Below are 13,365 nucleotides of genomic sequence, written 5' to 3' on the forward strand. Positions count from 1 at the left end.
TCATGGAGGTCATGTGTGAAAACAGCTATATACATATTTCCCAGTATATTGACACCTCTCTGGGTGGCAGCAGAAACAAGTCACGTACTGCACATTATCATATCAATACCTTTGGAGTAAATGGTGAATTTGATAACAAACACATGTAGCAGTGAAAGAGCAACACTATCGTTCATGTGAGCGTGTGTCTCTGTACCTGGTGAACATAAATCCAAAATGCACCTTTTATTTTTAGCTGTTTTTGATCTCTGACAATTTCAGAGGGAAATGTCTGACTCCAGTTGCAAAATGATCTATACTCAGTGGAGTCATTAACTGTGTCCGTTTGCTTTTTGGTGCCGAGTAGGTGATGTACAGTGCTTTTTCACTGTGATCGGCTTCCTGCTGAAGCTAAAACATTATGCTACAAGTGCGGAGCTTGAACCAAATCAATAAAGTTGTGGACCAGACAGCTGAACAATGTGCTCAATGTGGCTGTGAAACTCTACAGTCGAGGGGAGCTGCAGGTACAGGTTTGTTATTATGAGCAACTTTCAAGTTCCCACATTGGTTTTCTTAAAAATATTAATGAAACATGGTTTAAATATGGCCTCAATAATGGATTAAATGACTACTAAAATACATAGGTTTGTTTGCAAAACAATTGAAACCCAATTCTGGTTCACATCCACTTTCTGGCCAGCTGTCACCAGTTGGGGTTGACCCAGTTTATCTGGGTGGGCGTGAGGCCCACAGGTCAGCACAGCCATTTTGATTTGCAGCCATTTGTATGGACCATTGTGAAAGGAAACAGAAGAGGACTGTAGCCTCGCCCCACGGGAACACTTTCAGCACTTTCTATGCAAACTCCTTGCCCTCGGTGTCCTCGCTGCTTCTGCTGCTGATCGAGGAGCACCGGTTTGTTTGACCATGTCTGGCCACCCCATGCTTCCTGGATGCCCTTCGTCGCACTACAATCTCTTAATCACTGCTGTGCCTTTGAGAGAGGGGGGAGGGCTTTGCGAACGGATTGGCTGCTCTTGGTGGAGCTGTTGCTAAGGGGAGGGTTTCACTCCGAGATGGATAGATGTGGCAGCTGATGGGGGGGGGGAACCACCATCTAATTTTTACAGTAAGACATTGATACAAAGCCAATCTGTATATATGCAAAAGCTATTAAACTCTGCAATTCATATTCATTTGTTTTTAAGAATTTATTTTCTGAAGAAATTTAAGTAAATCAAAGATTTGCTAAAAAAAACAACATTTTTAAAAATTGTCTAAACAGGACTTTAATATATTTAGGTGCTGCAATAACATTACTGGAGTAGATTTGCTTATCAGAACTGTGTATGTATATTTGCATAAAACTGATGTGATGAGTGTCCGAGGAGCCGTGACCTCTTTTGCAACACTGCTTTACATCTCCTTTAGGTAAATCCTCAGCAAATCCCTCAACACCAGCATTACATAGGGCTGCTAAACTTGCCCTACATAAAAAAGGAACCAAGTCAAGTGTTGTTTTCATGTTGTGTTAGTCAAAAATGCATTTCCACACATGCATCAAGTATGAACTGGTGACACAAGAACATAGTGGTTGGATGAGCTACAACAGGGAAAAAAAGTATTAACACCTTCAACACCCTTCCTGTTGACAGGAAAAAAAGGAAACCAAGCCAAAATATAAGTTTGTAATTATTTATTTCACTTTTACTGCATTTCTGCTTTAATATAAAATTGGTTTTGAAATATCCTAGGACAATTAAATGAGCTGTTGTACCATACACACCTTGATGAACCATTTGCACACAGACAATGGGGAGTTAACTGAACAGGGCATGAGGGAATACAAAAGTCAAGGCACACCATGTTACAGTTACACTAAGTGGAAGGATTTAAAACCTCTGCTGGTAAGAGCCCTTCAGCTCAGCATTAGAATAATTTGATATATTTAAAAAAAGGAGGGACGAATAACCAGCATTCAATATCTCCTACAGTCAAACCTTTTATTCATAAAACAGACGTATCGATCTGGGGACAATTTTGAAATCGAGACCAAAAAAAAAAAAGGGAGTGCAAGTTTCTGCATTAACCAGAGCTGTGCGTCATTCGGACTCGAGAACAGATTCAATTAACCTCCACCAAGCAACAAATGTCCCCCTGCTGCACTGACGAACAGGCTCAGGTAGACATGTGCAGGCGTCATTGGTTTCAGGTATGTTTGGTGTGGGAAAGAAGAGGAAGTTGGGAGTGTCACTACACGGGAGTTAGAGGTCACAATGTGATTGCCCTGGTCAGTTCACTGTCCATTGAGATCTATTATGAAGAGATGGGTCCCTTCGACACATCCCATTATGTCAAGTCAAGCAGTCAGGGTGGGGAGGGAGCAGTCGGGGACTTCTATCTCATGAAGTTTCCTCCGCCGATTTCTCTCTTGTACCTGTTGGTGAGATGGTCTGCTTGCATCGTGAGCTTGGACAGAACTCCAAACAGTCCTCGGAGGTGATAATGAAACTGATGCTCCAGGTCCGAGTTGTTGCCCTGGAGCAGCTCCCCGGTGACCGGCTGCTGCTCCTCCTGCTTCACTGCCATCTCCAGGAAGCTGGCACCGCTGCTCATCTCCCTCTTCAGCAGTCCCCACTCCATGTCGTTCTTTATGGACTTGAGGAGCAGGTAGTGCTCGTACATGTCCCGCTGCTTGTTGGGACACGGGGGTTCATTGTTGTTGTTGGTCTCCACCTCGCTGGCCGCCTGCTCCTCTAGCGGCACGTCTCGCAGTAGGCTGGGCACCATGATGGTCTCGTCCATGTTGTTGGCAGCCGCTATGAAGCGGTGCATGACGTTGATGAGGGAGTGCTTGTTGCTGGCGGAGTCGCTAGTGATCTGCATCATTTTGAAGGCTTTTAGGTCGGCTTGGTTACAGTGGAGTGGCAGGTGGGGTTGTTAAGGCTTGGTGTTTTGTTTGTTAAAGTGTCTGATCTGCAAGAGGAGGAAGAGAGGAGACATGAGGGGGCGGGGAAAGGTGCTGCACAAACAAATCCAGTCCTAAAATCCTTTTAGAGACAGTCTTACAATGTCTGCATTGATATCAGAGCCATTTGCACGCTGCCACAGGTAACACTTTTGTGCACATCAAGACTTACAATTCCCTGGAGATTTACCCAAACTGTAACCACTACTATAATAACTAGCGACCCAAAAATCGGCCGTTTCCCCTATTGGACAAACTGTCCCCAGTTCACTGGTGTTCAGTCTGACAAAGGAAGTCCATCACAACAGCAGGAAACATGACGAAACAGCTGCAGCTTGTTTCTCATCTCATTTATCGCAGTAAAAATAAAATGAACCCCAACAACTTTACATCCCGACTACTACACGATCCACCACACTGTGTCGCATTGTAATAAAGCCCGAGTCACATCAATATGACCTTGAGTTGTGCTGCTGAATTAACAGAACTCGCCTCGGATGAAAAAAAAAAAGGCATGCACACTGACCTGGAACACGAGATTAACCTGAGGAAACGCTTTCTTGGCTTCCTGCTGGATGAATAAACCAAGTCTTCTCAGGTTCGCGCTCACCACCCGCCGTGAAGGAACATAGATATTTCCCCAACTGACTCGCAGCAGGATCCTGCTTTTTATACCAGGCACGCCGGGCTGGGGTGGAAGGAACCCCCCGCACACTCACACAGATCAAACCCCGCCCTCTGTGTAATTCTCTGTGCGGCCGATTGGCCAGCATGGAGGATGTGGGCGTGTCCAAACAGCATCTGATCCAAATCCGGCCAATGACAGAGCGCATCACGGCTGCCACTCAAACCGTGCCTCCTCTCCACCGTGTGTCTGTAATTATCTGTGCTCGATTCACCGCGGCTCGTCTGTTCCGGCCCGTTTGTGGCCTGAAGACAAAACTGTCAAATGTAAGCAATTACTTTATTTTTCACAGGTTCGTCACCTCTAGCATTCTTGGATTATTTTTTATTTTTTTTGTGGAAACTAAAAAGTACATTTTGAGCTTGTATTTCGTGTCAAAGTTGCCTGGCGTATTGTCGCCTACGCAGCGCCACCTGGTGGATGAAGTCTGTAAGCGTAAAGCTTTCTCACACAATCTGAAGAAAAAAACATCATCACACTGACTGCTGTTATTCTTACCCGAGTTTGGAAATAATCCACCGTCCAACTGTGAAGTCGTGACACTGACACTCAACACGGAGGATTTATCTTCATCTATGTAGAAGTCAGCAGCAGCACAGGTGTATTTAATAAAGGAAGTCAACGATGAGGCGTGTCAGTGATGATGTGACATCATTTAGGTTATTAGTTACACCTGTGATTTCTATCTATCTATATATATAGATATATATCACAACATACAGCTTTCAATATTGAGATATTTCTATTTTCCACCACATTTTTTTCTATCTTTTGAGGTTATTTTAAAGTTTTGTTTAGTTTAAACAAGTTTTTACGTTTAACTATACATATCTCCATATGCTCTTACTCTTATTTTTTTGTATTCTTAGTTTCTTTGCTTGTTAATATTCTTGCTTTTTTAAATACTACTTTTGTTATAATCGCATGTTGCCTGCTGTTATTCTTATCTGCTGCTTTTCTTTGTAACTGCCATATCAGCTACTGGATGCCTACATTTCCCTCGTGATCAAATAAAGTGTTATATATTTTCTATATCTATCTATCCATCCATCTATCTATCTGTCCTGTCTTGAAGGAGTCAGCAGTCAGGACTACTGGTACATTGGCACTTACTTATCAACCAAGCTGTTAGTGGAAACCTGCCTTCTCATATCTCATCCACGCGACTTTGGAACAGCGGCACACACGTTCCACCAGTGGTTGATCATACGGAGACATCAAACCAGAACTGATTCAACAAATAGGGTTTCATGAAGTAATCTGCAACATCAGTACAATATAGAAACACTCATGTCTGTCTTGAAAGTCTGACTAACTGTCCTTCCTCTAATCTCCCCGTGGTTTCTCTGAATTACTGTTCAGCACCCTGAAATAGTCTAGTGGATATGTTCCATAGTTACAGATTTTTTAGAAAGAATGTCAGGGACTGATGATCTGAAAAAGTCAAGGCCGTAAATTTGAAAATAGACATAGACATGCACAGTATCTTCACATCAGAATATAATGATACCTTGTTTACTTCAACAGGAAAAGGCCACTGATGATGGATTGAAGTACAAAATCCCGCACTTTGGATTTATATCCTTCCACTGCAGGGAAAAACAAAAGGATGGAATTTTGTTCTACAAGGGCTGTAATCTGAAAGATGTCCACTTGACTTGCTGGGACCTCTGAAGTCCAGGGTTAGGGGGTTACGTCTGTACTACCAAGCAGGATTTGCAGCTATCAAGTTCAGGTTTAACTTTGTGTTTTTCATCCTGCGAAGCTGGTTCTCTTCTTACCGGGGAAAATCACTATGGTAACCTATGCTGTAAGCCGTAACTTCGAGATTAGAGATCAAAGACCGCCACCGGTCCAACTACTGACGTATCAGATCACTGGAAAACCTATGGTATAGTTCTACGGGATCCTGACTGGGACAAAAGAGTTAAGTGTACGGCTCCAGTTCCGGAAGTGAAAGTCCGTATATAAAGACTTTCAAGCCTGGATCAATAAAACATTTTGTTCTGAGCAAAAGAATAATGGAAAACAGGAAAAAGGCAAAGGTACAAGGCTTTGTACATAATTATTTGAAGTGATTACTCGACCCATAAATCAATGCCTTCCCAACGACTTCCAACCAATCACAGACGTCAATGTTACACAATAGGATTGTGGGTAGTGTAGATCTTTTCAATGACATCGCGAATAACTTTTTTTTTCTTAAAATAAGGTTGATATCATACAGATTTGTGGCTTCCACAGGTGCATATATCATCGTTTCACAACCCCACAGCTCGTGGTAAGTCTATCGTGATTGGTTACGACATTATGGCTAATAATCAAAATTTTGATTCACAATATGAATGTGATTTTCACTTCTGTTGAGCTCTTGCTGTTCCAGACTTTTCATGTGTCCACTCTGGTTTTAAAAGTTTGAGAGAGTTTATCACACTAAATTATTTCACACTCATTAATATTACAGCTTCATTTGATCCTCGTTAGACAAAAGGGCAGAAATATTCACTCAATAGTAAACTTGATAAATTCCTGTGCTTATTTACATGTTTTTAGGCTTTCATTTTTATTTAAAAATATTTTGAGTGCTTATTTGCCATTTTAGTTATTTGATCATATTATTTACATTTCACTTTTACATATTGCTTAAACCAAATTAATCTGCACATATCAGCATTTATTTTTTGTATCATTAAAAACTATTACTTATGCTCCTGACGACGTCGCTTGCAGCCCCTGGGATTCAATAGCCACAACTACAACCACACGATCTGCACCAAGGCATTTTAAGCATCATGCTGATGTTTGATTAAGTGAAACTAAATGCCTTTCACATCTTGTAATTCGAATGGATCCCTCACATATAGTCATATTCTTTGGCCAAAACATCTACTTCAACTGTGGAACAGACACATCCTGAGCTGCAACCCTTTGGCAAAGATACTGGATTTCATCTTTATTTTTTTTTCTCCAAACATCTCACATGCATCCACAGAAGAACAACAATTTAACACTGCAAACTGTGATATGAAGGTGGCCGGGCAGCTGTGATCAGCACACACACGGAATACTGGCCTGAGCAATCATTAATAAGGCTCGTTTTCCTGAGTCCTTACTGTAAGTCACACGTATTTGATTTCAGGGTGGTGACCTCTTGTCCATCTCTCAGGCTAAATCGGCTTCATACAGACAAATTCACTTAGTGTTGAGAGAAATTGAACATTTATCAGCTTATCATCTACATTTCATTTGCTACAGACTAAATATAGCAAAATTACAAAATAAGGCAGCTGTGTTATACAAAGACACAAGAAAATGGTTGAGTTAATTAACTCAAATGAAAAAAGTAATATCTATATCTTCATGGAAATGCCCTCATTAAATCCCAGGAGTAAAACTGATCTCCAAATTATCCAGGCCCCTTTCCCTTTTGGTCAAACTACACTGCAGGTTTTTTTTCCCTTTTTAATTTTCCTGTAACATTTTTCCCTTCTACTTGTTTTCCCATTGGTGAGACAGAATACAGGAAGAAGCAGAGTGTTTTTCCCTCGCTAAAGGGATAATAACTAACACACACATACAGAAACACACAAAATATTAAAATCACAGGTGATCCATATTAAGTCAGTTTTCGTCAGGAGCTGCCCATCAGTGACCTGCAAACAGAAAACAGACAGATTGTTATTAAAACAGCTGATTTGTGTTTGCATTTGAAAATCAAATATTTAACATAAAAATAGATTCAAAATCTGTGTTTGGTCAAATCTATATTAATTTGTGTAAAACATGAATCATTCTCTCAACAACGAGCTGCATCCGTCACTTCCCCAATATTTAATGACCTTTAGTGCATTCACATGGTGACGGAAGTCTGCCAAAATCTTTAGTACATGACGCTGACGTTATACACTGAAACAAATGTGGAAGAAAGAGAGCATTTGGTTGATAGTAAGAAACTTGCCTAATGGTGCAAATTCACGTATTGCATATGAATTCCTTGCATTATAACAGTAAGCACCTAACGCCATACTTTTTAGCCAATAGAGGCTTTTTTATTGATTAACGTGCATGTTTTAAATCATTTATATACCTGATTGTCTTTGTTCTTCATGATTATCCAAATAATTGAAAACGGTGTCTATGTGTTTTTTCTGCCTTCAAAGCACATGAACACACCGAGATGTGGAACAACAACCCCCAAAACTTGGAAAGTGGGACCCTCCTAGTTGCATGTGAACGCACAACTTGTCAATGAAGTCTTACCTGTGGAAGGTCACTGTTAGACCATCTCGTACTGGTTGTTGGTGATGTATCGAGACAAGCAGCAAGCCAGGAATATCCCAATGAGCTGAGAAGAAAAATATTGAGGTGTCAAAACAAAGACACTTTTACACATATTTTGGGTGTTTTTCAACCACACTCGGACCATGATCAGTAACAGTGTCTTTAAACCGTCGGCCGACAGCCAACAAACGCAGATTTATTATAAACATGTCTGGATGGTTATTTTTAATTCAGTGATTTTGTTGATGTTTCCCCAGTAGACTCTGTCTGTCACTGCATCTCCAGATTTAATAAGCGAAAGGAAGAAAAATTTACTAAATGGTCGGGAAAAAAAATATGATTTGTACTTTAACCCACCGGACTCACAACACGCCTCCATTTGCTCTGAGGCTAAAAAACATCTGAGAAAACATGCAATGTACCTGGAAGAATGCAATCCCAAACGAGATCCCTGCGATGATTCCCAGGTTGGATTCCATTACACTGGTCACCATGGCAAAGCAGCCCTACACATAAAAGAAAGCAATTTCTTTTTATAGAGAGGCCTTTAAAGTTATCTACAGTATTTCACTGGTTTGAAGCTACATGATATCTAGTGTTGGTGTAGGCAGTGAACTCACCGTCGTGTACACCTCATTTTCAGCCTTGTCGAGGTCTTTCAGGGTCTCAGGGTCACACTTGGCGCTTTCTTTGCAGCAGCTGGCTGGGATGCCCTTCTCTTTAAAGTAAGCTGTGTCGCTCCAGTCCGTGTAATTTTTCACTCCGCAGCAGTGCAACTACATGGATTAAAGCCAACGACAAAAAACATTGGAATAAATGTTTTGTTGTGTTTCGTGTTTCAAGAACAACAGCAACAGAAAAACAGGATGTAGATTCTCGCCACACGCGATGAGCAATGTCACTGCAGATGTTGAGTATCGCCCTTTGTTACCTACAAAAAATTACAGAAGCAACATGCTTGTAAGTTGAAACCCACAGAGCAGTGCAGCAGCGCTTCACTGTATGCATGTCTGAAAGCAGCTTACTTCTTGTGAGTTTAGTCACCTTAAAAACATTCCTACATAAACACAACTTCTTTTGATCCTACAGAGAGAAACAGACAAAGTCAGATAAAAAAACAACATCATTAGGGAAACTGAAAAGTTTCTTACACTCTGCTGGATGGTGTCCACTGCCGTGCTGCTGCTGTCAGTGCTATTGTAGAATTTCACAGCATTTTCATAGGCCGTGCCCAAATTGGCCTTGATCTGTTGAATTCAGAACAAAAGTAGAATACATTTCAGTGAGCTCATGTGATCTAATTGTGAGACATTTGTGTGTGTTTTTTGCACCAGCATTTCACCTCGTGTCTGAAGATAAAGCCTGAGATGCCCGCCACAAGCTCAGCCAGGAACACCAAGGTCAAAAACATGGCATACTGAGGAAACAAAACAGAGGTTAAACAAGGTCACGTCTGAGGGGAGCATTTCAGTGATTACTGCTCCGTCACTGACCAGTTTGAGCATCCATGGGCTGCCGCGGCATGTAGCGTAGCAGCCGAACAGCCCGAAAATAACGATGATGGCTCCAGTCCCAATGAGGACATATGGTGCATTGGTGCTCTCCTCGGAGGCCAGGAACAGAAAGTTCTCCAGGCTCACCTTCCCCCACACCCCGACTGCCAGCAGGATCATGCCTGTGAACTGAAGGAGACAGCAGGGCGAATCAGCTCGAGCATCAAAGAGCCACCGAGAAAGATGAGGAGGGTTTTCAGGTCGGTGTCTGACACGAAACCCATATATTAAAGCCTTCAACCCACTTTCCTAGTCACCCCACTAATTCAGTAGCAATTTATCAAAACTGAATCATTTTAAAGATGAAAAGTCATCAAGGTTTATGAGCTGAAATGTGAAGATTGACGGCGAGGAGCAAGGATGCTTGGTTTGAGCAGATTTGTTTTCGACTCAAGTCTTAACAAATCCATTTACTTTTACTACAAAAATGAAAAAGAAGTTGAAATTAATACCAAAACGACAGACGAAAAACTAATCTGCAATTATTCTGAAATTGAAATAGTCGCTTAAATACTTTCTCAAGCAAAAGATAAACATATAATGGCTCCAGCTTCAGAGTTCTATTTTTTTGTCACTTTTGCTATTAAGGCTGATATTCTTGGGGATTTTAGCCATTGGCTCAAACAAAGTGTGCAACCTGAAGACAATTTAGCTGATATGCTAATCAATTAGGCAATCAATACAAAAAATTGCATCTATTTTGATTAACTCTTAAAACATATTTCTCAAAACAATAATGCTTAATATTTGATGGTTCCAGCTTTTCAAATATACAAATGTGATGCTTTTCTTTGTCCCACATGATAATGAATGATTAGTGCATCATGGTTCTGTTGCGATACAATATAGTGGCCGTTTGTATCGTGGTTTGGTCCCTTTTTCTGAGTCAGTACACACCCAAGTCTTGAGTCTATAATATTGTTTATCACCACCATATATTTGCTACAATCTCCTTCCACTTGAATCACTCATACGATGTGTTTCATATGCTGCAGATGGTTTATTTGACTGTTTATTCACCTGGGAAACTGTACCTCACCTCAGCATCTTTCCCTTAAACACTGCTCACACAGCGACTCATTAGCCTGAGGGGAGCCATCAGCTCAACCAGCCAAGACCGATAAATTGTCAGATAAAATCACTGACCTGAACTTTGTGTTTGCAGCAGCAGCCTGAGACAGCTGTTTGCTCGGTACAAAGATCAACAGTGGGAGTAGTGATAAGTGCTCATTTTCTGCCTAAGACAAACCTATGTTTAGATTTTTACATACGTGTACTGGGGGGCTGCAACTAGCATTTATTGCCACCATCAGTTACACTGCTGATTATTGTACGCCTGGATTAGTTGTGTTATTAAAACAAAACATCATCATCCCTCCAACAGGTCGGACATTCAGTTTCATTTCAAACTATATTCAGAGAATAAAGTTTTCAATAATAAAACCTTATGCGTGAATCAATAATTTATGATTTAATTCGCGTTTTTAATGTTTACTTTCAAAAGTAGCACCAAATGAACCTTTTTTAAGTGGCAAGTAAGCGGTGATATTGATATTAGGATTATGACATGAAAATGAAATGGAATTAGGGCTGAAGGCGATGACGTCTCCTTAAATCTCCACATTCAAGAAGCTGGAAACAGCAAATAGGAGTCAGAATGCTCTGATTTCAGCTTCTCTAAAGAGAACATGTTCTGGTTCCTCCGCTCCTCTGAGACAGTAAACTGAATATCTTTGGTGTGTGGACGAAACGAAACCTCCTCCTGGAGTGCGGTCGATTTTTTTCATGACATTTTTTGGACCAAACAGCTGATCGATTAATCGATAGTGACAGTAACCGTCAGTAATCGATTGTACGTCCATCCATCACGTATCACACGTCAGCTGGTGGAAGGCGAAGAGAAACGGGCGATGTGTGTCCAACGGCTGTTTCCTTTTTTCTTGCTCTTTCCTTTTTTGTAAGGACACGTAGGAAACGTTGTCGATCTTCTCCGACGGGCTGAACAACACAAACACCAGCGTCTCCGACGGTCGGAGGTTCTTCAACAAGTTCACAAAGAGCCACTCTTTGACTTATGCTGATGTATATTTATATTTATCTACATGTTCGTCACTTTAACCGCCCCGTCGTGGTTGTTGGTAACGGTGCAGTGGGGCCAAGTTTGCGCCGCCGCCGCCGCAGCTTTTAGCCCATTGTTGCTCCTTTAGCTCGTTGTTGTCCCGCAACTTGTGCTACGCGTCGATGCGACTCACCCAGAAAATGAGGCTGTAGGAGATGAGGAAGGTCTTCAGGCAGGTGATCACCGGCTTCGTCTGAAGCCGTCGAGACGGCGGCGACATGTTGGTGGCTTGTTTTGATTTACTTTGGTAGGAAGAGAGAGAGAGAAAAAAAAAACACAAGAGGGCAGAAATGTTCGCTTCCCTGCGCCCTGGAGAGAGAGAGAGAGGCGGGGAGGAGAGACAACTTCGTGGATAAATCCAAGGAGGGAGGGAGAGAGAGGGAGGGGGAAGTGTCGTCACTAACCCACATTCACTTTCCTGAAGGGGGTGAACACCCCCCCGGTCCGGACCCGAGGCCTCCGGACCCGAGGCTCTGCGGTTACCGAGGTAACTTGGGGTTTCTTGAAGCTGGCGCGTGCTCTTCTGGCGACCGGGCCGAATCACCATGGTAACTCACAATGCTGAGCGGCCATGACCTGCACCGGCCGGAGCGGGAACAGGTCGAGAGAGGAGAGACCAGTCACCGAGTCCAACTTCTGACCTCGGAGCAGCCTCCAGTCTGCAGCTGCTGTGCGAGGAGGTCAGGTCACCACCAGACCTCAGGAGGAAACACCAGGGGAATATTTACTCTGCCTTTCTTTACTAAATTGGCCCAATCAATTTCCTGTTGTTGTCTGGCTTGGAGATGTGGGAGAGGTATTTCATTTTAAAGGTTTTACATGAAATACAAAGTACAGAACAAAAAAAAAATTCTTTATTTGTTTGTTTGTTTGTTTATTTACTACTTTAAAACAATATGCACTTCACTACTTCCACTTCAGTAAAAGTGTCATAAGAAAAATGTTTTTAAAGAAGCCAAGTTAGTCCTATTAAAAAAAGAGTCCTGACTGATTATTTATTAGAAATATTACATATATATTTATATATGATATAAATGAAGTTATTATATACACACACCATTGGCAGTTTGTTAAGTGCACATCTTTATGCCGTTGAATTGTGTTTTTGCAATACAGACAGGTTTTTCTATTATTTTGTCCGCCCTATTTATGTCAGTGATTGAAGGCTGAATGACAGAAACTCCTCTCAGTATAATATTCACATCGGGTTTTTTTTGTCCTCGTCTGATTTTCTATTGTAACATTATAATAATTTAGATTTCCCGGGGGACTTTTTCCCATCAAATCACATGTGGTGATTTGTTTTGTTGAATTGTCTTATAGGATCATTATTTTAAAATTAAAAGACAACAAAGTTTACATAAAGAATGACACTGTGCAGGGGAAAAAGATAGATTCACAACAGGGTGTAATGAGTCGACTGTCATAATCAAGGGGAATTAAAAATGTCTAATGACTATTGTTATCAATAGTCACACTTTCAGTTCAAATGCAATTTTAAAGGCAACTATTCTCCAATGAGTAAACTTTTTTTGATTTGTAGTCTACATTCACTTTCTATTCCTTCTATTTTTTTTATATATGAAATGGCTCAATCATTATGTTCAATGCGGCGATGGGAGGTAAAACACAAACATGAGAAGTCCGGTAGTGCCACCATGTGGATGAAGGATCTTTTTTTTCTTCCCTCACAAAAACTGCGGAGACTGTTCTGCAGTCAGGCCTCCACTTCGAAAAACCATGTCAAACTGGCTCCCACGACGTTTTGAGTTTCGTG

General features: G+C 41.4%; 2 protein-coding genes and 1 long non-coding RNA gene across 5 annotated transcripts; 1 reads left to right on the forward strand and 2 right to left on the reverse strand.

Moving 5' to 3' along the window:
- Window positions 1-1,663: 1,663 nt before the first annotated feature.
- On the reverse strand, window positions 1,664-5,301 carry mid1ip1l (MID1 interacting protein 1, like). 2 transcript variants are annotated; one of them, XM_035649297.2, is made up of 2 exons: window positions 5,146-5,301; window positions 1,664-2,958 (listed from the first exon to the last, which is right to left on the reverse strand). In XM_035649297.2, exon 2 carries the CDS (start codon window positions 2,869-2,871, stop codon window positions 2,380-2,382), a length of 492 nt encoding a protein of 163 aa, XP_035505190.1. In that variant the 5' UTR covers window positions 2,872-2,958; window positions 5,146-5,301; the 3' UTR covers window positions 1,664-2,379. The 2 variants fall into 2 exon arrangements, with proteins under 2 accessions (XP_035505190.1, XP_035505189.1); XM_035649296.2 differs by lacking the exon at window positions 5,146-5,301 and adding an exon at window positions 3,477-3,931.
- Window positions 5,302-5,439: 138 nt separating this feature from the next.
- On the forward strand, window positions 5,440-8,733 carry LOC118319152. 2 transcript variants are annotated; one of them, XR_004795908.2, is made up of 3 exons: window positions 5,537-5,680; window positions 5,848-5,916; window positions 7,796-8,733. It is a non-coding gene; the product is annotated as an uncharacterized LOC118319152 (long non-coding RNA). The 2 variants fall into 2 exon arrangements; XR_004795907.2 differs by having other exon boundaries at window positions 5,440-5,916.
- Window positions 6,563-12,146, reverse strand: tspan7 (tetraspanin 7). Its single transcript, XM_035649295.2, has 8 exons — window positions 11,722-12,146; window positions 9,410-9,598; window positions 9,259-9,333; window positions 9,068-9,163; window positions 8,537-8,692; window positions 8,339-8,422; window positions 7,896-7,980; window positions 6,563-7,288 (listed from the first exon to the last, which is right to left on the reverse strand). The coding sequence occupies exons 1-7, from the start codon at window positions 12,133-12,135 to the stop codon at window positions 7,912-7,914; spliced, it is 1,083 nt and encodes a 360-aa protein (XP_035505188.2). The 5' UTR covers window positions 12,136-12,146; the 3' UTR covers window positions 6,563-7,288; window positions 7,896-7,911.
- Between the last annotated feature and the right edge of the window lie 1,219 nt (window positions 12,147-13,365).

This window comes from Scophthalmus maximus, chromosome 9, assembly GCF_022379125.1.
Source record: "Scophthalmus maximus strain ysfricsl-2021 chromosome 9, ASM2237912v1, whole genome shotgun sequence".
Taxonomy (NCBI): Eukaryota; Metazoa; Chordata; class Actinopteri; order Pleuronectiformes; family Scophthalmidae; genus Scophthalmus; species Scophthalmus maximus.

Excerpts from the sequence above, each read along its gene's own strand:
- mid1ip1l (XM_035649297.2), bottom strand. The coding sequence starts at position 2,871 with ATGATGCAGATCACTAGCGACTCCGCCAGCAACAAGCACTCCCTCATC.
- tspan7 (XM_035649295.2), bottom strand. The coding sequence starts at position 12,135 with ATGGTGATTCGGCCCGGTCGCCAGAAGAGCACGCGCCAGCTTCAAGAA. Across the intron at positions 9,334-9,409 it reads GCCCATGGATGCTCAAACTG|TATGCCATGTTTTTGACCTT; the intron begins GTCAGTGACGGA and ends TTGTTTCCTCAG. Across the intron at positions 7,981-8,338 it reads TTGGGATTGCATTCTTCCAG|CTCATTGGGATATTCCTGGC; the intron begins GTACATTGCATG and ends TTTTCTTCTCAG.